The sequence below is a fragment of the Lichenostomus cassidix genome, chromosome 4 (genome assembly GCF_008360975.1).
Source record: "Lichenostomus cassidix isolate B80296 chromosome 4, HeHo_3.0, whole genome shotgun sequence".
Lineage (NCBI taxonomy): Eukaryota > Metazoa > Chordata > Aves > Passeriformes > Meliphagidae > Lichenostomus > Lichenostomus cassidix.
Window position 1 is genome coordinate 20,689,940 of NC_139484.1, and position 24,212 is coordinate 20,714,151.

General features: G+C 42.4%; 1 protein-coding gene across 5 annotated transcripts in view; it reads right to left on the minus strand.

Annotated features, from left to right (window-relative positions):
* SLC10A7 (solute carrier family 10 member 7) overlaps positions 1 to 17,273 on the minus strand; it is a 143,500-nt gene extending 126,227 nt beyond the window's left edge. For all 5 annotated transcript variants that reach the window (XM_085058195.1, XM_085058193.1, XM_085058194.1 and 2 more), the window contains exons 1-4: positions 16,926 to 17,273; positions 13,445 to 13,527; positions 9,226 to 9,362; positions 4,964 to 5,039 (exon numbers count right to left, since the gene is read on the minus strand). In XM_085058195.1, coding sequence (XP_084914321.1) covers positions 4,964 to 5,039; positions 9,226 to 9,362; positions 13,445 to 13,527; positions 16,926 to 17,205 — 576 coding nt within the window. In that variant the 5' untranslated portion in view covers positions 17,206 to 17,273. The remainder of the gene's footprint in view (positions 1 to 4,963; positions 5,040 to 9,225; positions 9,363 to 13,444; positions 13,528 to 16,925) is intronic.
* Positions 17,274 to 24,212: the final 6,939 nt, after the last annotated feature.

Sequence of the window (24,212 nt, forward strand, 5' to 3'; positions counted from 1 at the left end):
CGGCGGGGCCAGCGGTGCGGCCGCGCCGGGCCGGGCCGGCCCGAAAGGCCGGGCTGGGCCGAGCTGGCCGCCGGCCCACGGGGCCCACGCCTCCCCGCCGGCCCGCGCGGGGCTGCGGCAGAGCGGCGAACACACGGCAGGGAGCCGCCGACGCGGCGGGACGCTGCCTGCGCTGCAGACGGAGACCACCCTGGCCGCGTGGCCCGCACATGGGCGCCGCCATCTTGTGAGCCGCCATTTTGTGTCGCGGGCGCCCCTCCCCGGCGAGACCAACTCTGCACAGCCAAACACCATCTCTGCTGTGCAGCACACGCGGTGGCCGCGAGCTGTGAGACTCTCTAAAGACACAGGCGAGTCCCAAGAAGAGGACCCTGAAGGGACTTGTAGAAAGCTTGTGAAGTCTGTATTGAGTTGCTGAGGATAAAACAGTGACGAAGAGGACTGCAAGGGACCGGAAAGCGGTGACCAGTCTTGTCAGTCGGCAAAAGTCTACCCAAGAGTAAGAGAGGCTCTGGGGGTGAGCCGATAGCGCCTACAGTGCCTATTCAGGGAAATTTTCCGACCCTGGACCTCTGCTAAAGGTGTAGTTTGCAGCAGAGGGGGAGTGAATGTTTGTATGAATGTGATTTGGAGGCACCCCCCAGGGGAGGGGGTGGGAAACGTGTGAATGGCTGAAGGCACCCCCCAGGAGAGGGGGTGCAGAGGTGTGAATGGTTGAGTCATAGAACACGGCAGGGTGTAGGGCTCTGTTTTAAAACCCAGCTCATTCTTTTTTATTTTAACCTTAGACAGATTAACAAGTGTTGCATTTTGAGAATTGGGCTAGAGAGGGCTTCCGGAAAAGGCCCTCTCTGCCCAATCCTCAAAAAAGAAAGGTATTTTCTTTAGTTAAAACCCTTTTTTGAGTTGCAGTATGTTTTATTTACTCCTATTAATACCTTTCCTCCTTCCCATGTCCCTTCTTCCCTCCCATTCTGATAGGGAGGTAACTGACAAGGCTGCATCCCGTCAAAAAAGACGCTGAGTTGCTACTGATTCTCTCAGGCGCCTTGCCAGTTCCCCCCCTGTACCATTACCCTTAAAAAATCACTCCTCACCCCCTTTTTTCCTACCCTCTTCTTCCCCAAATAGCCCCTCTACCATGCTCTCTAAAAATTTGCTTTTCCCAAAATCCCTGTGTCTTTCTGGCTGTGTGTAAGCTCTGCCCCTCTCCCTGCACGTCAAAGCTGGGGGGAGCACTGCAGACAGCCCAGCCCCGTCACGCAGCAGAGCAGCAAGATACACCTGATCTCAGCCAACCAGCTTCAACTCCAGCCCTACTGAAGAAATTTCTACCAGCTCCAAAAGACTCTGAACTAGAAAAATTTTTTTTTCCTTTTGTATAAGAGAAAAAGTGGATTTGTTGTAATGTGTGTCCTTCCTGTCCCTGACCCCGCCCCCCTGACCCCTTCTGACTGGATGTGAGTCAGAACCGCCCCCCATCCCTAGAGATAAGAACCCCAGCCACATCCGGAACGGGCCTCTTTGGTTCTGGACTCATATGGAACCTGCACCCTCCCTCGCCTTCCCTTCCCCCTCCCCAGTCTCCCCATTCCTCCCCTGTTTTCCTCAATAAAAACACCATGCAGACCAGGAACCAAACAGCTGCCTTTCTAAACCTGCAACGCTTCTACAAGAACCGCGTCTGACCAGCCCCACAGCTCGTGGTCATGGAGTGACCATCCTGCGTGTTCCGGTTCTAGGGCAGCCCTCCCCCGCAGCAGGGGGGGGGCTGCCCTCAAGTTTTGCACTGCTGCAGATGACATATTTATTTGTCTCTATTGCAGACATTTAAAGAAATTGTTTTTATAATTTTGCTGGAAAACTACAAGACTTGTTGGAAAAAAAAAAAAAAGACACAACAAAGCCTTCTGTGCTGTCAGCCTATGCCATTACATTCCTGACCCTTCACAGTACAAAAAGAGCACAGAGGCTTCTGGATTTTTTCCAATTTTTTTAACTTCATGGACTGTCCTCTACACAAATTATGAGACTGATGGACAGAAACAACTAAGTAATTGAGAAAATATCAACAAATTAAAAATTAGATTTTAATTCTTATGGTGACCTCTCCTCATTTTTTGCCAGTCAATATATGAACTTTTTTTTTGTGTTCATATAGGGTTTCATGTGCGTGAAACTAAATTCAGTACTTGAAACTGGCTTCGCTAATGAACTAACTGCATTTGTGACAAAAGCTAGGAACAGACTGGTTCAGAAAGTTGCTTGCAGGGTTAATGAAAGTAACATATAGGAAAAGATCACAAGAGGAATGATGAAAAATCAGGGTGAAGGAGAAACGTAGAGAAGAAAGAAAGTCTCCCTTTTATTATCTCACAACCAAATTTTCCAATTAATATGCAGTAAAATCCACCACTCAAGTAGCCTCTAATGATGTAGATCTCTTTCTAAGCACTTGACCAAATACATAATTACCCTGTCCCAGACCAATAAAATATAGATCTTATATCAGGTTTCTCAACACTGATCTTCAAACACTTCACAAAGGTGCCATTATGCATCTCAGCTAGCCCCAGAGATATGATACCTTACTGTTTTATCCAAAAGATTAATGACAGGGCTAAAAATAGAGATCATGTTTCCCCAGCCCCAGATGTACTACACTACTCCTACCATGACACAGTGCCTGATATTTCTTTGAGAATAACCCAAGCCCGAACTGACATTCTACAGTCACTTCTACTTAGACAAAGAAACCTAAACTCCTCTACACTGTCATAACACAGACAACCACCACAGCTCTTAAGTGCTGTGTTTCAAGACATCCAAAGAGATCTTCAGAGCACTTACTGAGGGTGTGCCTGTACTTTGCAGCAGCAGGACACTTCTCAGACTAATTAGTTCATGTGGAGCTTCCTTGCTATATTCCTTCTGAGCAAGCTCATTTATCTTCACATTACATTATGCAGGGTAGATACATCCTCAGACAAATCAATTTCTCTAGATAAGAGATACACACTTGTTGAGGGAAAAGCAGTTTAAGAAGCATTATTACGAACAAATGCTCTCACAGTACAATCATATATATTTCCAGTTGACTCTCAGGTTTAAATTCTTCATACGTTAGAATGGAAACTGAAATGGGAAAAAATGTGTTCTGCTTCTGTCATAAAAAGAAATACATCAATAACAGCTTAGGTGAAGTTTGGCAAGGAGAGATGAGAGACTGTTTCCCCCCCTAGCATGAGGGATGTGATTTGATCATCAGAAGAAAAATTATTCTGACAAAGAAACATCAAATTCCAAAAATATGCTTGCATTGGAAACATGCTCAAGTTTGGCAATAACTTTGCCATACACTTTGTCTACACTGAGCATGTTTAAAGGGAGTTTCTCCTTTAGGCACTCATTTAGAGCCTGAGAACCCTCAATTACTAAAACCCACCCACTACCAAAAAAAAAGTGTATTCTAAGGGTCAAGAAACTAAAGTACCTCTCTCCCTCCTGCACACTATATTATATTGCTTTCAACTAACCTATCTTACTGTCATTTTTTCCAGAGGATCTTTTCCTTGTTCTAAGGATAGTACAGATATTACTAACACTGAATGAGCACTCACTCAATACTTCATTTAATTCTCACTGCTCACTGTATGGCATCTTTGTATAATTTACAGCATGTACAGGTAGAATCACAACTGAAAAACCTCTGATTTCTCTGTTGATCACTATTAGGTACTTGAATTATTTCTTTATCGTAACTACCCCACACCACCTCCATCAGACAATTTTATGATTCTTTTTTCAAGGTAGCAAACTGGCAGACAGTGATGTGCATCAGGATAGCCCATAATTAGAGATGGTTGACTTGAAATACTTTGGGTCTCTCTTCAGAGGATAGAGCAATTAAACAGCACTTTGTCAGTACAAAGTACAACTTCAATCTATTTCGGTGCTATCATGTGTTTTCAAAGCTGACATTAATCGCTCCCAAGGGCCTGAACTCAGAAAATGAGAAGTTCACAACTAATGGCCATATTTAAAACATGTGGTTGCAATGATTCACCCAACCTCACACAGGAGTTCTACAGCTGAATTCAGATTTGCCTTTAACCCCGCAGAACAGCATCCCAACAGCCCAAGCTTTAAATTTCATCTGTCAGTGTTAATTCCCTCCCTCCATCATCCACCAGGTCGCCTCCACCTTCAGCAATTATGAGGAAACAAATGTAAAGGAAATAAACTAATTAATTAGTATAGCTGGATTAATTTCCTAAATGCCATTTACCTGGCCTTCCTGGAAACAGCAAGTGCTTTTTGGATAAGGAAAGAGGCTGGAATGACATTGGCATATACCATTTTATGGCAGAAATTTAACATGACCAAACTCAGTTTATATCAACAATTTTTATCCCAGCATTTCCTATCTGTTGAGAACTTTGCACTGCATCGCTGTCAGAGAACTCCACGTTCCCTGAATTTTCACTTCATGTGGTCTCAAATAACAATATAAGATTTAAATTCATATCACTTGCTACATTTGTAGCTTCAAGCCTGAGAAATTCTTACCACAGGGCCTCTTAATACTGAACACATCCAAACAGTCTCTGCAAGGGCAGAACTTCACTGCCAATCTATTGGTCTGTGCAATAACTACAACACAGCATAGGAACATTATAGGGTTAGGAACTACAGCACAGCAACCAGCAGAAATCTCCCAACACTAATTTCTATCAAAAACTTTTCTATCACCTCAGAAAACTGAGTTTCTTTCTGTTTGACCAATGTCACAGACAACATATCACTATTTTCCTTTTTTGACACCAACACAATGCCCAAGTATTAATTCCAGAATTTTTTATAAACTACAATAGCATCACATTTCTATCTATGTATTGCCACTGAAATTCATCATAAATAAATGTTTGAATGCTTTTTTAAAAAAGACAAAATTAAAACTCACCTCATTTCCACCAACAGCTTTGGTTAAAATTACAGCAGAAGACACGGGAGGTGGCATGCAGCCCACTGTCTGCAAGCTGAAAACAAAAAGAACATTACATTCCTTACAGGAGGCTAACTCTAAGTAACCTTAAAACCCCACTTAAAACACTAAGCAACCTGAAACCACTACAGCCTTAAAATACCGAATAGCTGAGTAGAAAGTCTTATCACCTGTGCAATGCAATCAGTTTGCAACGAGCTACAGCCCTGCACTGGGATGGGATGAGCACTCCTCCTGGCAGCATTTCTATGCCATCTCTTACTAATCACCACATTGAAGAGTCATGGCATCATTTAAAAAGCACAAACACTTCACCTCTCTGTGACTCCACTTCCCCATCTGTGGTACCGTATCTGCCTAGATAAAATCACCTGACTGCCATCAAATCATCAACAGCTTTCTCTTACACTTTAGACGTCTAAGATACCCTATGATTATCATCATGTTCTGGCAATATTATTTTTTGTGCAGCAGTCATTGATGTGTACAGTAAATGCTGTTGCAAAGTAAGAAGAAAGTGTTGAGCTTTCCTTTCTTTTCAAAGACAGTCCACAAAACCATACCACAGTAGATTACAATTAAATTTGGGGTTAAATAAAAAAGGGCTTCTGAAGAAAAACTTTACTTGGAAGGAACAGTAATGCATGGAAAAGAAGAGTTTGCAAAATCCCCAGAAGTGTGGAATCTACATATGATTTCAAGTACTGGAGCTTGAGATTCTAGTACACAACAATCAATTACTAGTGGTGAACTACTTTGCATTTGCAACCATATCAGTCAACCCCCCGAGAAAGGCAGTGTCAGAAAGCTGTAGCAAACAGAAGTATTAAATTCAGGCAACAGGGAGTATTACAATGATATTCTGCAAATATACAAAAAGTTTAAAGAGGAGAAACAAGTGACAATGACGCTATTCACTTTGTCAGCTACGGACACTGTAGGAAAGGAAAGAGGCAACCAGTGTAAGCATTATATAAATCCAACCACAAGGTGCTAAGCACAACCTTGGAAGCACAGAGTACCTTCAGCTTACAGTGAAACAAGCTATGGCAGCAGAGAGTTGTCAGCACATACCAGGTTAAGCTCATATTAAAAAGAAAAGAAATGGTGCAGGAAAGTTTGGAAACATATGAAAATACACTGCAGACACACAAACACATGGTGATTCTGATGTTCACCCCCTACTCTGTGATACTGTTCTCTCTCTTCAATGTGGCAGCCAGCTCCTCGAACTTCTCACCTGTTCTAACAAGGGGTGGATTAAGTTCAGAGTTATCCAGAGAGGTAAAAATGTGTGAAGGGCATTCATCTCAGCTGGCAGGGATTTTCCACATTATAAGGGAAAGATTTAATCACACAGTCTCTGTTAACCCTCTCAAACTGAAAATAACACATTTGGAAATAAAAATCCCTATCAAGCAATATTAATCTAAAAAAACCTGATACACACTAAATGGAAATACTTTTAAGTGAATTGAAACATGCACCTGTAAACTTTTTTTGGGTTTGTATCAACCACACAATTCTATAAATATACAAACAGATGCCTCTCATGGCCAACAGACTACTAGAGATCACAACTAGCCAGCTGAAATATTCCACTTGATCAGGCCATGCCAAAAGTACTAACATCAGGGGTCCAAACACTTGCTGTTCTGCTCATTACACTACAGACAATTGAGTAGTAGGGTCTGAAGTCACATGCTTTAGAGGTGAAACCTCCAAAGTCATATCTTCTACGCAATCTCTGCATCTCACGCCTTACCACCTGTGCTATAAATGCTATATGCTAGAAGTGGCAGAAGAGGTGAATCTGGGCAGACATTAATAACCTGCTTCATGCTCCTTTTCAAAGAGATCTTGCCAATGCAAAACCTAGCCAACTAACAGAAAAATCAGCTTATAAGATGATTGGAATGATGTCAGTTTCTCCTCTATTTTATAAATTGCAAAGTAATTGCAAAGCAACAAACCTCCTAATATCATCCTAGACATAGATGGGGGTGAAAAAACTCCACCACTCAGCTGTAGAAACACAAGTGAAAAGCTGGTACCATCTGGATTTGGCTCTCAAATAACACTTACAGAAAAACAGACCATTAGAGAGGATGGGAGAATCTACTATGCATTCTGATGCAAGATAGAAAAGGTACTGTGGGCTGTGCCCTTCAGGCATAACCTTGTGTAGAGAGCAGTGGAGAACTGCAGGGCCCAGGGGAGACACCTTGCCAAAGGGAGCTGGATGTACTTGGGAGCATATGCCTGTTTTTCCAGGCATTTTTGAGGGCTATCAACCAGATTCCACTACAAACTGTGCTAAATGTGTGATGAGGAAGCAACTTTGCCAAAACCTGTCTTGTTCCCTCCCTGTTTTCCTTAGGTACTTCAGTGTTTCCAAGGGAATAAAAACTACAGCTGTGGGACATTAGGATGAAATTTTGGTTACACGGAGCTGCCACAGGACAGTTCCTCACATCAGCTCCTCACAGACATACAGGGACCTGCTCTGAAATGTGTTATTCTAGAATTAGGACAGAGCTCAGTGCCTTCTGCTCCTGCATCACACTGAAGGTACAACTCCCATTGCAGTGGCTGCTGCTCTGAGCATGTCCTGAACTGCAGTATTTATCAGAAAGCACTCTTAAAACAAACAAACAAACAAACAACCTTAATTAAACTCCTCAATCTGACCATTCTTTCAATGAAACCTCAATACAACAGTTACTGCACTAAAAGATAAAACACAGCCAAATCAGAAATAGTTCTCAAGGACCAAGTGCTTGAAAGGCAGCTGGAAGCATACAGAAGTATAGCAGCTCACTAGTAAGACACAGACACACTGTCATGACAAATGAGGCTGGTTTTAGGCTCCACATTTAGAGAGATAAATATACAAGTGTTTCTTTTCTTTACAAAAATAGATACATCTGTAGTTTTACACACAGTTTCACAGGTGCGCATGCATAAATATACAATTACAGTCATGCATGTAATGGATCATGTCCCTTAAACACTAAGAACCAAAGTGGTATAAGAGTAATGGGAAAGAAGGAATGACAAGTGTTTCAGGGAACCAAAAACCCCACAAAAATCTCTTTCAGCTTACACTTCAGAAACTGAAACTCCCATGGAACAGGACGGAATTTTGGCTACTGTGAAAAATCACATATCTGTTCTAGCTGGGAAAAAACTTCACAATCATTTTACTTTAAACAATATCCTTTACTGCAGATAGCTAAATGCAAATGAACATTGTATAACAATCTTGTTATTTCCTTGATTTACTGACAATTAACCAAAATAGTGTTAACTTCTAATTGATGTTGCTTCAATTTCACCTTTTCGCTATCATTTCCACCACTTCACACTTGATGGAACGCCTGGAGAAGCCTCTTACACACAAAACAAAATGCTTTTTCAGGTTTAGGCCTTGTAAAAACATAAACATGAGCAGCTTTTTCATTAAACTTTCAAGACAAGGAACTCCCCAAGCAATGTTTCACTGAGCAGTAAGAAACAATGAGGGTTCTTTCAGTAGTTTTCTGAAATAATTGATTTTTGCATTCAAACATCCCAGTATACCTGCATGGCACTGAGTATTGACCACTCAAAAAACCCCCAAACTTTTGCTTTCTTTTTATTTTACATAATATCTGTCACTAGTATACCATCAGTGCAGCTTTGCACATTCACAGTGTACACCCAAGATTTAAAACACACTGTTTTCTTGGTAACTTAGTTTCTGCTCATCACAAAGTTCTTGCCCTACAAAAACTTTACTCTTTTTTCCCCCCATAATTTAGCTGGAAGCAGATACTGAACCCATGCAAGAAATGCTCAATACAGACTACTTAAAAACAGAAGACCAGTACATGGCATACACAGTATTTATTCACTGACTTATGTCTTTCCTTCAGCATTCCTTTTCTTTCCCCCTCACCTTCCTTGAGACCCAACACATCACTTCAGCTGTGTGTTGTGAAAGAGAAAGCTAACCTGTTGCAACCCCTACATATGAGATTAACTGTCTAGACTTCTAAAATGAGACCAGGTTATTGAAGGGATAATATTCTCCATGTAGTTTTCAACAGCAATGTGCTGAAGCCCAAAAAAACCCCAGCAAAATCCATTCACAATACAACATAACACCAGTTGCAGGATAAGCAGCGCTTTAAGATGACACCCACAAACATATTTCACTCCATTATGGTTAAACATACCCTTTTAAAAGCCATTCATTTATAGGTGTGATTGATAATAGCTGAAGAAAGACCCATATTGCTGTTGGGAAGAACACAAGTGTAAAAATCTGGACAAAAAGGTGTAGTTTCACATGCATCAAAGCACTTGTCAGCTCCTGCAAAAGAAAAAGAAGAGAGGAAGTTGGAGGCATACCAGCTGAAGTAAGATCACGTTTGTGCTTTTAAAACTAGGATCACCTTTATAATACAAAAGGAGTGCATGTCAAAAAGGCACCTTTAGGGATCATCTGATCTCCTCTTTAATAATGAAGTACCTCCAGAAAACATAAAAGCTGTCTGCTCCTGGGCACTTTTCCAAAAGAATTGTCCACCACTTCAATAAAAGTGTAGCTCTCAGAACAGCAGCTTTTCAGCAGGCAGCCTTAGCACCTTGTCACTGCTTCAAAACCTGTGTTAACTGCACTGATGGCTGTTAACTTTACTGACTCTTGATATCAAGATGCATGAGAACTTGTAGTGCACACATGATTTCAGGCTTCTGTGTCTAAAGAGAGCCACAAACTGTGATTCTCATTTACACTGTTAAGAAAAGAAAAAAAAGGATGCTAGTATTTCCAAGCATTTATTTGTCACAGTTGTTTTTAAGGAAAAAAATAAACATCAAAAGCAAAGTTATCTGTAGCAGACTTTGATTATTTATTGTATCAACAGATAAGAAATTTATAGGAAAAAAATAGGCTGACGAAGAATAGCAAAGAAAGAATGCCAAGACAGTAACAAGCTAAAAACAGCTAAGCCATAAATTTCTGAGAAATAAAGCGCAAAACACCACTGGAGACTCAGAAAACAACAAAGAAACATTTAATTTTAAATAGTGTAAGAGCACTCCAGAGAGGTGATCAAGTACCCTTATAGAAAAAAACTCTTCAGCTAGCTCTGTGTCTCTCTATTTCTGCCTTTTCAGGCATTTCAAGGACCTTTTACACATGCTTTTGAGTACAAGGAAAGAGCCTTGCACATTTCAGCTCATTTCAAATCTCACAGACTGAGAATAAAAATTCCTCTTCCTTTCTTTCACAGTAACTTGCACTCTTTCCAAGTAAACAATGCAAAAGAACTGATAGCACTTTTATTCAAAACCTAATTTGCTAGGATTCCCTAGCTATCTGAAACTCCAGATGCATTAAAACATATATATATATATATATATATATATATATATATATATATCACATACAGAAGTACCTTTTTAATGTCATATTTTTACAATCGGAAAATGCCTCAAAACCAGATGGTTTTAAGAAGACTCTGTGATACTTCCAAAACCAAAACCCAAGACAAAACGAAAGCCTTGTTCTAACTTCCAGGGAGCAAGGTAGGTGATACAACACAGACAACCTTCTGCACAGAGGAATGCTGTATTAATGGAACAGGCCTTTGCAGATCTAAATCACCAGCCTTGAAAATGTCTCTAGTGATTGCCTTTGAGAATAGTTACAGCTATTTAGACTAGTCATTATTATAATAGTATATCTCAGACTGTATGATCACAGAACAAACGCTGAGGCAAACAGCCTTCACCCTCTTAAACAATCTACCAAGACCTGTCCCAGAATATATATGCCACTTCAAAAAAGTTACTGGAAGCTGCTGGTTATGACTGTTTCTGCACTCCAGATGAAACAGGTTACCTTGTCTTTCCCAGTATTTCAGAGCCTTTAGGGAGCTCACCCCAACCTCTCCCTGGTCCATGTGGGTCGCTGCTGCCATCCAGCCATGCTTGAGATAGTCATAGCTGGACTCCTCTGAGCAAATACCCACACAGAGCAAGCAGTGTTTTCAGTGGCTTGCCAAATTCCTCGTTGAAATGGATAACTCAAGTATGTGATTTAATTTCTGGGGCCCTATGGGAGGTATTTGCTTTAAAAGAGCAAGCTATCCAGTCACTGAAAACTGAAATAGCATTATATTAAGGTGGAATCAAATGTTCTTGTCATTCCTAGACACAGAGTATTTCTACAAATGTAAGAGGACCATGGTCACCTCTAGTTCTGAAAGTGTAACAAGGCCATGCACAGACAGTCTTTCCTTGAACGTTGCCAATTATTTTCTAAAATGCTTTCTGAACATGTTAGCAAAATTTTTTGAGCTCGCACTTTCACAGTAGATTACACTAGAAGTGTAACCTTAAAACAGCATCATTTTTTTTCTAATTTTTTCAGATTTATCAGAAGGCCTCTGTTAACACTTAAACAACTTTTCATCCTGTCATAAGGCATACCAAACACTAGTGTCCACCTAATTAATACATTATGTAAGGTAGAACAGCTGATACACAGGTGAAGAACAAATAAAGGCAAAACCAGAAACTATTTACTTTGCAATCCAATAAAAATGCATATTGATTAGTAATACCAGCTTTAGGTTGTACCTTAAACAACTAAAACATGCCTCAAAGTATTTTAATACAGTTGTGTGTGACCTGGCCACCTAACACATATAAGGATTGGTTTTAATACATGCTTTAGAAAGTAATAACACGAGGCACAATGTGAAAAATTTTCTTCTTATCTTCTACCCCCATGGCAGAAATTCAGGAAAGGCCTAGCCTCTTCATGAAGCATAAATCTGCATTACAGCACCTGCCCTAACTGCTGCTCCCAAAACAATCTGAGATCAGCTACCTGGACATAAACATCAGCTCCTGTAAAAGCTTCATTTACATCAATATATTCCTTTTAGTACCACAGACAAAAAAAAGGTATGCAAGTTCAAAGTAAGACATGACAAATTGCACAGAAAATTGTCAGTCACATCATCTTATCTGGAAAAGTTAGATGTACACTAGCATTGAGAACCTAATCAATTGATTCCTTTGACAATGCTACTGATTTCTCTCAGAGCTGCTATACAAATACAAAGTTTCAAGGATAAAAACTAGTGAAAGGGGAAGAAATTTTACTTTTTTTTCTCTGCATACAAAGATTCCTAAGCCTGAAAGAAGAAAACTCCACTCTATTAATACTATTCAGGTTTGTGTTTCAAGTTCTCTGCTCTGTGGAAGAAAGTGGCTCTCCACAGCCTATTTCCATCAGGATTAGTTACCATCCCAGGCAAATAGATAACATTATTCTTCCTGCATCCCCATAAGAACACAGGGCTCCAAATAGGTGCTACAGAATTGCCTAAAGTTACCCACTTCACTTACTCTGTGTCCTGGCAGAACTAGAAGTCCTGGTGCCAAAATGGCCAGGAGACAGCAAAGGAGAAGGCAGCCACCAACTCAAACACCTCCACTTGAAACTTTACCACTGTAACATGATACAGGTAGAGAAACTTTTTTTTTGTTGAATGCACACTGTTCACTCAAATCCCAGTTCACCAGGAGATAACAGGTCAAAATTGTGATGATTCTTTCAGGAATTAGTATCATGCAACTTATGAATAGCATGCCCTGTTAGCCAACAGCATAAAGGAATCAGAAAACCAGACTAGCAGAGACATGAAGTGTTCCATTTCAACTCGGGCTGCTCCTTCTCTTCTTGGCACATAGCCATCATTTCAAATTCTCCACACCTCCTTTACACAGCACTAAGAGGCTCTCACCTTCATCTCTTCTGAATCCCAGATTGTTCCTCTTTGAATAATGAGTGACACAAAATTTTAAACAAATCTCACTGCCTGTGATATGCAGCAGAGTGTAGGTACCTCAAATCCACCTGTCCACAGTGAAACACTATAGGAAAAGATAGCAAGACTTTGCACTTATATATTGGCATTCTATCTGCATAGGAACTCTTTTGTGCTGATCCTAGATGCTGTCCTGTCCCCACCCAACGTGGTAACTTAAAGCCACCAAGTCTTTGTTTCCATCAATCCAGCAGTGAACAGCTGCATCTCACCCTGATTTGGGTTTGGGAAACAATCAGGGTGCAGATCCAGTCTCCAAATTGTGCTCATCACTTTCATTTAGTTAAAGGTGTGCAAACATAAACAACCCACCCTCTGTGTATGAGTGACATTAATTCACACACATTCCTTCTCATCATCTCCATTCCTTTGTGAGGCACTTTGTGAAATCAAGGAGGGTAATTCCAAAAACGTCTAATATTTATGTTCTCTTGTTAACCATCCTCCCAGCACTACCACCAACACTCCAATTACATTCAAATCTGATCAAAGTGAACACAAAACCTTTTAAAGCATAAAAAAATGAAGCAATGAGAAATTACAGTACCTCAGTTTTTAAGGAGAGTCCACTGTTAAAGAATATAGCTGAAACGGCAATGTAAGTTATGGTAATTTCTGGTTTCAAGGGTCCTAAAAAATACAGACAGAGAACAAAGTGAACTACAATCAAAGAGATAATGATATGCATATACTATATCAGAGTAAATGAGAATACTTTAAAAAATACCTGGAGAAAGTCTAATCAGTAAAGTCTCTAATAAAAAGAATGGAGTTTCTACTTAGTCACAGAAAGCATGCTGTTCATTTTTAAATAAAAGTAAACCAGTGAGTGCAGAGGGAGTTATATCATCATATAAATTTGACTTCCATGATAAGAGGCCACTGGGAACTCACAGGTAAATTCCGGAAATTTGACAATGGGGAGTTTTTCACAGTTCTGCCATCATAGTATCCCTACAGCATCAGCAAACTCAAACCATACACTTAAATAGAAGTATTAGCTGTTACCTTCACAGGGCCATTGATATCACTCACATATCTACCTCTCACTTCTTGCTCTACAACACACACACCTCTCTGGCTGCCTGCACACAGGAACCCAAATCACACCTTGCCATGATCTCCTTGGGGCAACACAATTCTGTGTTATTCCCTCACAACAGAAAATGGTTCATTCCAGCCCCACAATAACACATTTCAGTCACTGCTGCAGCGAGATCAGCAAGGGCAGATGCCTGCACCTCCAAGGATTCCTCTGTATTAAAAGCTTACATTTGTATATATTTATATACTTTTTTCAGGGAGATTAAAATATAGTATGTTTTACGCTCCTATAAAAATGATGAATTCTCTTAATACACTTGGCCTTCAGAGGCCACCAGGCACAAAATGTATGTACTCATTTTTTCATGAGCATTCAACCAAATATTATGTGAGAAAGAAAATATTAGCAGTCTACTTAGGACCAAAGTAATCTCTTCCCTCTACAAGTGACCCTAAGTTGTCATGAGCAAAATTGCAGCAGCAAACAAGCAAGCCTTGACCAGACACTCCAGGAGAGAGGAACCTTTCTGCTCCCTCAGATGAATGAGACATTGATGGTGATGCTGGAGTAAGGTCAGTGATCCTTAAATCAGAGGGATTTGACTGTACTAGTCAAATTTGCATCTCAAAGCATTTAAACCCAAATCCTACTCTCAGAGAGAACTCTGTTGATGAGACACTAAAACTGTGTGTGCCAAATAAAAAAAAAACCAACCCAAAAAAAACCAACTAAACCAAACAACATATATGAAAGGGTAAAGTAAAAATATGACAGGAAATGCAAGAGTTGCAGTTGCAACAAAGCACATGACTAGTTGCAAAATTATGGCATGTTAATTGAATAGATGGAGAAAAGATCCAGAAAGATTATATAAATATATATAGCTATACAGAGAACTATATTTTACAGACAGTTACTTATTTTTTTCTAATCCTTTAGAACATTAGAGTATATATGTACATGCACATACACACTAAGCAGACAGGCAGTGAGTTAGTCTGGCTAAAATAGGGGTTCTTCCAGGACTCAGTTTTTTCTGCTTTAGGATTTTTCACTGGGCTACCTGAACTCCTTCTCACAGAAGAAATCTCTACCACCAGAGCAATAGCACACTCATGGAGCACAGGGACCTCTGGTCACAACAGATCCCCTTCATCTCTGATCATTTCCTGGTCAGAAAAATTCTTTTCACAAAGGAACTAAACAGGCTCAATTATCAAATAGGAAAACACACAAAAAAGGATTGGCTTATGTCCCGAAGATGACAACAACACAAATCTTTGTTATTTATGGCACAATGTTCCACAGGTATGGATACTGGACCATCCACACCATTCACTAAGGCCCTGCAAATTACTGTGCATGGCTTTGTCAGATGGATGATGACAACCTCAGGTTTTTTCATACGTTGATATTTCCCACCCCACACCTCTTTCTGGTTTTAAAAAGAACTATTTTTCTTCCTCAGAGCACTGAGATCTGAACATAGTTTCAGAAGAGGGGATACCACTTTGGGGAACATGTGCTCACTATTTTCAATCAATGCTTCCAAGATTTTTCAAGCAAGTTGTCCCAGGAACAATACTGTGTCAAAGCTTGACATCTCTTTGCAGTAGGATAATTAAATGAAGTGCTCCATCATAGCGTTTCCATGCAGGAAGTGAGCCGAGGAAAAATCAGCTCCTATTCTAGCTAAAAGGATCTCCCACATAGCTGCTAACAATCAGCACGGCAGTCAAACCAGAAAGGGACAAAACACCGGATACTATAAATTCAAAGTAATCTCTAAGGTCTGCTGAAAACACAGCATGGATCCTGCAAGAAGCTCCACGTGGGTCCTATTCACCTATGCAGAACAGCACACAGATGTTAGACAGGATCCTTGCACAGCAGGAATTTGCCTACCCTGAACTCCATGAAGTACCGGAGCTTTAGTTGCCACAGCAAGTGTTCAGAGCCATATTTTTTCTAATCACTTGCATTCTTCCCCCAAACCTAAAAGGTGGGAAAAGCTTGGCTCCTCAGTGAGAAGCTGTCTATCCTCAAACTTCAGCTCTGTTAAGAAGAAAAAAAAAAGAAATTAAAAAAACCCTGTGCTTATAAAAGCACAGATAGATTCTTTCTCCTCTCATCTAACATGGAATTCTGCTGAAGTGTTCTACATCCCTTTTCTCAAGCCATCAGAGAAAAATTGGGAAGAAGAAATACAAATCTAATTTGTCCTTGAAAACAGCGAACATGTGGAGCTGAAGTTCCAATGAAACAAACCAGAAGGAGCTTCCAGCGTTTATACTTAGAGATACATGGTTTATGTTTAAGTAACTTTGGATGTTTCATCAGCCCTTGTTCCAGGAAACATACTGGAACTCCCTGCTCAGCAAAGGACAGATCTGCTTCTCCCCCTGTAAGCATCTGACACCTCTTTGCACAGGATCAGTTTCCCTGTTTCCCCCACCTTTCATAAGTAAGAGGGAACAACAAGAAGACTAAAAAAATTCCAAAACTTTAAAATACAAGTGTTGTACTACAGAGTGAAGGAAAGGTCTGGCCGAAACACAGCACCTGAGAGTTTACCACGCCACACCTCCAGCTACAGCTCCGGGGAAGCTCCCAGATGGCAGAAACTCAGAGCTGCCAGCACTTCATGCCCACAGCTCTGCAAGTTACGACTTAGTTGAACAGGAGCACATTCAGAGCCAGTCACTGCTCAGCTTCCATCACTCCTAAATCCCAAAAGAGCAGCATACTCCAGCCAGTGATACAGTGCCGAGCACAGACACTCGGGGAACACACCCGGGGGGCGATTCCCGGGTGCCTGAGAAGCAGCGCCTGGGAAGCAGGGGAGAAGAGGCGCCGATGGAGGCGCAGGGACGCCGCACGGGCGGGACGGGGCGTTCGGGGGGCAGCGCGGCCGCCGGGAGTTGGCAAAGTCCCGAGGGCTCCCGCTGCCCCGCCGGGCTGCCGGGCACAGCCCGGCACTCACCGCCTTTGACGCCGACGCCGGGCTCCAGCCGCGCCACGGCGATGACCAGCACGATGCCGAGGATGAACCACTCCTTCCGCAGCCGCTCCAGCAGCCCCATGGCGCTGCCCGCCGCTCCCCCGCTCGGCTCGGCTGCGCCCGGCGCGGCTCGGCCGGGCTCGGCGCGGTGCCGCTCGGCTCCCCTCGGCTGCTGTGGGCGCGGGGCGGGGCGCGGCCCCACCGCCCGCCGGCAGGGCCAGCCGGATCCGCTGACAGGAAAAGTCTCACCCACCGCCGCCATCGCTACCACGCACCTCCGAATAGGCGCGCAGCTCCGCGCTGCCGCCCGCCCGCTCGGCTCCGCGCAGCTCCGGCCCCCGGCCGGCTCCGGCCGCCCCCGCCCTGCATCCTCACGCAGAGGCGGACGCCGCGGGTGACGGTGGAGGGAACGGGACGGGGCCGTGGCTGCCGTCCCGGGGCGGCCGGGGAGAGCGCGGGCCCGGAGCCGGTGCCGGCGGGAGGGCGCGGGGCTGGGCGGGCGCGGCGCGGCGAGAGCGGCGCGGGGCGGCGGTGCGCGCTGTTTTGGTACATTACAACGCCGCGTGACGGCCCGCGTTTGACGCGCGGGAGGGCGGGAGCGAGGCGGGATCCGGGATCTCTCCGGGAGGGCGGGCGCGCACCGGGGCTGCCCGGGCAAACGGCACGGCTGGGATCCCCGCAGCCCGGGTCGCGGGAGCGGGCGGGGGCCGGCGCCGCGTCACGCACCTGTTACCGGTGTGCGCGCACGCCCGCCCGTCCCGGCGCTGCGCCGCCAGGCACACGTGGATCGGGATCGCTCTGGAGTTCACATGGAGCGCCTGCCTGTCCCTTCTGGGCTGACCCAAGGGCACCTGTCCAACCCCTGTCGCGACATGCCGACAGCATTGTCCCTGGTGTGTCCCGAGCCGGGCCAGCCACTTCCCAGCGGCGGGCGGTTCCCTGGCTTACCCCAGTGCTGAGCGCATTCCCATTAAAACAGTACCGTAAAACCTCATCCTGGAGCTCGAGCCGCGCTTTCCGTTCCTTGTTACCCTCTTGTGGCGCTTCCCCGATGGATTCATCAGCCCAGTCCCCTCCTGGCCACAGCCACCGCGCTGCAAATCGCATTAACAGGGAAATCATGAAGTTGGAGACGCTCTGTCATCCATCGGCTCACACCGGTGCTGCCCCGTCCCGCAGGTCTCACACATGCTGCAGCTCTGCTGCGTGATTCCTAAACATTTAGGGAAGTTCATCCTGCAAAGCTTCTGCGGATGTATTCAGGCTTCAAGGAATAGCCCTGCCACAGGCTTTCTGCTCTCTGCTACCAAGGAAGGAAATGTTTAAAGCTGCGATATCCAAGAGGTGTATATCCCTGCGTGTCCGGAGAGGCTCACTTGTGCAAACACAGATGCAGAGCCGAAATTTTTGATTATGGGAGGGAACACGCTTCTCCCACCCGCAAGCGGATCCAAAAATGTGTGGTTTAAAATGATTATATATTTCTCTGCTTTACTAAAATTTACTGAAGTACATGTTGATCCTTGCTCCCATCTCAGGTGGGAGAGACAGATTGCAAAACCTCACTGCATTTGCCCTGCGTAACTACTGCAGGTCAGCTGTTTTGGGAGAAAATAAATGCATAACATGTTTGTCTAGAGCAAGCTGTGATTATAACAAGTGTAGGATTTGATTACTTGGAGGATTTGATTGTTGCACAGGAGAGATAAATCAGATGAAGATGTAGAGTTAATGTTTATCATATAAACTATATTAAATCTCTCTGTGGATACTCACTCACCGGTGGCCCCAGTTCCAGGACATCAGCACCCTTCATGGATCCAAGCACGCACATCTTTTCCTGTGTGGCTCTCAAAGCACACCAGCAAGAGCACAGGCCCTCTGATCTGAACACAGCAGGAGACCAGGCAGATGTCCATGGTCTCTCAGGGTTTTGTTGTGAATTCGTACACAGCCCTGGAGCTCCCAATGGAGATGGGAAGGAGAATTTTCACCCTGTTCCTAGTGGTTCCAGCCAGGCTGACGTGTGACAAGATGCAGAGGCCTCATGCTGCACAAGCAGGGCTAGAAGGCATAAGCAGCTTTAGCACCATTCAGGAAAAAACATCCTAATAAAGAATGTGTTTTGGCCAAAAGTTATGCACTCAGAAGTTAGAAGCAGGCGAATTTCATAGTGAATGAAATTGCTGCAGTGTCAATTCCTGCAGAAGCTGCAGAGGGATGCAGAGAAGGGGCAGGTGTGGAGGATGCTCAGTCTGGCAATAAAATTCAATTGTGCAATAAAGACAGCAGCCTCACCCTGATTTTGCATCATAGTTTTTACACTGTAGTAATCCTGCCCCACATACTTTGCACGTGGATACTAATAATGAATTTCTAATCAGGCCCACTGTTCAAGGTAATTCTAGTTAATTTTGCCCACAAGTTTCAGATACTCACTCACAGCAGATCTAATTGGCAAAATTTAGAAACCTCAGGTTCAGACCTTGGCTCTGGAAGGTGCTTCTCAATTTCCCCTCCAAAGCGTCACTTCCTGTGCACAGGCCCAAGTCTGTCTCTCCTTCTCTAAAGAGATATCTCACTGGGTATTACATTTAGAACAGTTAAGAAATATATATATATTTAAAAACCACAAACAAAAAACCAAGAACCCCTCCCCCCCAAAAACAAATGGTCATCAGATAGAACCTCTGTCTGTACTCAGAATAAAAATATAAGTTTTAATGAGGCTCTGTTACTTTGAGTGGTTGCTTTGTCTTTAAATTGTTTTCAAGAGATCTGCGGTTTGTAATAAACACCTTTTGCCAACTGAATTAAAAATACCCAGGTTCATGAGGCTCTCTTCTGTAATCTTTCAAATCATATGCAGATATTCTAAGCTGTATGTCAAAAGACTTGTACAAAGGCATTTTAGCTGGGTTTTTTGGGTTTTTTTAAGCTGTCCTGCTATTACTGTGGTAAGCATATATGCCCGTTACATTAAATAGATGAAACTGTTCCTGCTTTTAAATAAGAGAGCACTCTTGTAAGCCCTCCCCTGTCCCACCAGAGTGGAGCAGAAGAGAAGAAAACACTACATGTGAATTGTGTAACTGGCAGGACACACACATCCTAAGTCTGTCTGCCAGACAGCATCACTGTTGCTATAAGGGAATTTATTATCCATATTGAGGCATTCGGTCACTATTAGAGAGGGACAATCCAGTGTCTGTCATCCAAAACTATATCCTGCAATGTTTCATGTTCCCCTCAGGCTGCTATACAGAAAATACACATATTCTAATTAAACACCAGGGTTCAGATCCTGAAATGGTCTGGCACATGTGTATTCACTATTACATTGTACAAAACCATTTTGGGGTATATTTAGCTGTGGCTTAGACATAGTACAGGAACAAGAATTTAGCTTCTCTCTGCTTTCACATGACCAAATTTTCTTTTTTGTTCAACTGCAAACATACCTCGGGGCTTCCAGATGCTTTCCTGCCTCCAAAGGCCCCTGTGCTTCCTTCTGCATAATACAAAAGCTTTGTGACGTGTAGCTACGTGGCACCAGTTCTTTATTGCTCACAGGTAGCCAGCTGAAACCAACAGGACTGTTCATGTGAGCAGGGACTGGTTTTCATATCTGTGAGGGACATTTCTGGCCCTCACATTTTGAACAACCAGTCTTGTGCGGTTTGTAACTGGTGCCGAGATGCTGGCTCCCCTTCATGCCATATAGAGCCCATTCTTTTTGTGTGCCCAGCCTCTGATCTGCACTACATACCTCCCTGCCTAATAACTGCACAGCTATTTTAGGGAATGGGCAAGGATTTTTAAGCTCCTGAGCAGCAGATATCATCTGATTATGCGTTTAGACAGGAGAGATTTTAATATAAAGGAGAGGGGATCACCAGATAAAGGGAGCTTAAATGAGACGAAGAGATAGTATTAAATAATTTAGCTTGAAAAGAACAAAGATATTCAGAATGAACAAGATAAAGAGAGGTGTTAATTATAAATAGGAAAGTTGAGGAGAAAAAGTGGAAATATATGGGAGGCAGTTTACAACACATTTATATTTCTCACAAGCACTTAGTGGCATGATCTCAGATTTTCCCAGGCGCTTGAGGAGATTGCTGTACTGATCCCATTTGCTGGGTTTCCTTATGGAAGAGGAATTTACAAGTCTTTATTCTGTCTTGGCCTATGCTGCTTTAGGCATCTGCAAGAGATTTTTTGGTTGTTGCTATTGAATATTATTGAATACCTATAAACACTTAGGTTTTGCCAGCTGCAGGACTTACTACCCTTAGCATAATGCAGTAGTAGGAATTATGCACAAGTTCAATTTAGAACAGCACTTAATGGGACTTAAACACACATATAAGTATGCTTTTCTAAATAGAAGCTATGAGATGATGAAAAGTTTTGTGAGTCTTTGGGTTTATTTCTATAATGGTATGATTTTCCCCCCCAGAGATCTTAAATGCATAACAGTTTTTTGTCTTTAACTTGTAATAAAAGGTACTCTTACATATTTAGTTATTCAACAAATAAGCAATTTTTCTTTTACTTAAGAGTTCAGTGTGAAATTTTCATCAAATAATCAAAGGCATTAGGAAGAAAATTTAAAAGACAAGTGGGGGTTTTGCTGATCCCTTTTCCTAGAACCTGATGCTCCACCCAATATATTTGCTTGACTTCTCCTCCTAGACTACCAAGAGACCATATAGATTTAGAGAAATATTCATGTTTAGCCCTTTTTCACACAAATATGGTTTCCCAGTAGACAGCAAGGCTATAATGTATTCAGAAGGTTGCATTAAAAAGAATTAAAAGGAAAATAAATTGGCATAATACAGCTGTGCTTTTGATACAAAATATGGGCTTCTTCAACTGCAATTCAAAAACATAAGACAAAAAAATTATTTTTTCAAAACCATGAAAAGCTGTACATAAATATACCTGATAAATGAAAGCAGAAACAAGAAATAGCTTCCCTAGGTAATTTCACAATGAACAACTGGATTTAACCTATTCAATAAAAGACTTCACAGATAGCATGGGGATACCTTTATATTTTCTTTCTCCTTATGCTTACAAAAATAACTTTCTAATATTATAACAGTCATACCAAAATGTGTACAACATGAGAAGTTTCAGTGCAAAAATCTGTGCTGTATTTTTACAGGGGAGAAGCAGGAGATTTATTCCTGGGTGTGGATGCACAGATGTGCAGATGTAAACATTTTACAACACTCTTAGAGTAATTAACCACTCATAATGGGAAGAGCATGCAAATCACAGAAAGCAGAAAGAGGAGAGCAGTCACCCCAGCCCCTCTAGCACTGAAATTGTACCTTTCACAAAGATCGAGTTTGGAAGGAGCAGCCATCAGAGAAATCAGCTGCTAGAAGTTTCTAGGAGGTTTGTCTCAAGGTTGTTCAAGGCTGGATTTTGGAGCTTCAATTCTAGAAGTGAGCTTCTTCTAGAAGAAGGGATTGTCCAAGCTTTGTATTCTCTTAGATGGACAGAAGGTAGAGCCTTATTTCTTTTGCATCTGTCCTATTTGATTTTAATATTACTAAAGAGTTTAAAGATTCAAAGAAACAGCCAATTCATCAGCTTCCCTGAGGGAGAATGCCAGAGAAGGCTTTACACTTCCTGAGATTTGTCAGTTTGACTTCATCATCATCATGGCAACTGCTGCTTCACACCTCTTGGATCTTTGCAGGTCATTGCTGTGTCCTGTCTTCACAGGCCAGGACCCAGCTGTCCATCAGTCTTGAGAAAAGCAAAGTGCATTCCACAGGAATCTTACACATAACTTGACAATGCCATCACTTACCTACACTGAAGTAAATTCCACAGTATTTGCAAATATAGTAGTTATTTTATCCCAGCCTATCTCACCTTTTGATTTAAAATGGATTAGGAAGTGATGTTGCAGGAATGTGCTTCAAGTGCCGCATATATCAGTTCTGAAAGGAATGTTCCTGCATAGCCTTTCCTAGAGAGGCATAAGAGCCCTTTAATAGATGGAATCTGATATATCTGATGTTGATCAGGTTCACATTTAAGTGAAAAGACATCAAATGTGAAAGTGGATGCAAAAGGGGAAAAAAATAAAAGTGGAGCCAGGAAGGGAAATAAGCTATTGGGAAATACGCTAAAGAATTAGGGAAAATATAACCAGAGAGGAAGAAATCCTTTAAAAGCTATTTAAAAACAAATCAGATATTATGTCTATCAATACATAAAAAATGAGGTTGCTGACAACTCTTCATCCCACAATCTGAGTCATTAATAAGTTATGAAGTATTAAAATAACTGGGACGCTTTGTGCCTAAAACAGTATCACACAAGGACAAGGGAATAAAGCTGAACTGAAACAAAGGACATGATTGTGTTTTGCTGGCAAATAATGACATAAATGAAAAACAAAACCACGGAAACAAACACAGCCCCTCCAACCATCAAATAGAAGGAAAACATGACTACCTCAGTTTTTTTGGCAGACAATCAGATACAAATCATGAAGTCAGCACTATCTGATGAAAGCTTCAGATGCAGTTGTTGCTCCAGAAGTGTCCAGCCCAAACTGCTTGTTTAAACAAAGAGAAGGAGACAGCATGGGAGCAGAGAATTAAAGTGACACTGAGACACAAGTTTTGGGATCCAAACTAGCCCAAGGTAAACAGCACCATGATGGACATAGCCTGAAGGGAAAACCATTTCTATCCAAGCCTTACTGTCCTGCTGCTCTCCTTGCACTGTGAATTCATTTCCCTTATTGCTGCCTCACTAACCAGGAGGCGAGACTTTTGCACTTCTGTCACATCCAGGGCTTGAACATCTACCACTTGCTTTTTTGGCACAGCCAACCCAGCTGCTAAAGCCTGTTACTCCTTCTTATTTCACATTCAGCATCTGCTTGTGCCTGTAGCAGGACACTGCTGAACAAGTGTGCTCCTGGGACACTCTGCCTTCTCTTCCCTATTCCCAGGAAAAGCAAAGAGTTATTCTTTTGTCAAATTGAAATATTCCTACAACATAATCAGGGTTTAACAAAGACTTCTGAGCAGCACTGTTCCTTGCCTGACATCTATCCAGCTTATGCCACACTAGTCATCCTTGGGCGATTTTGTATTGTAGATTTCACAGATCTTATCCAATCTCCCCCTTTTCCTTCCATGTAAGCAGTTTTAATGCCACAGCTTTGAGCTGCAGTTATTAAGGAGCTAATTTATTTTTTGTAGGTACAAGTCAGTCAGCAAGCACAGT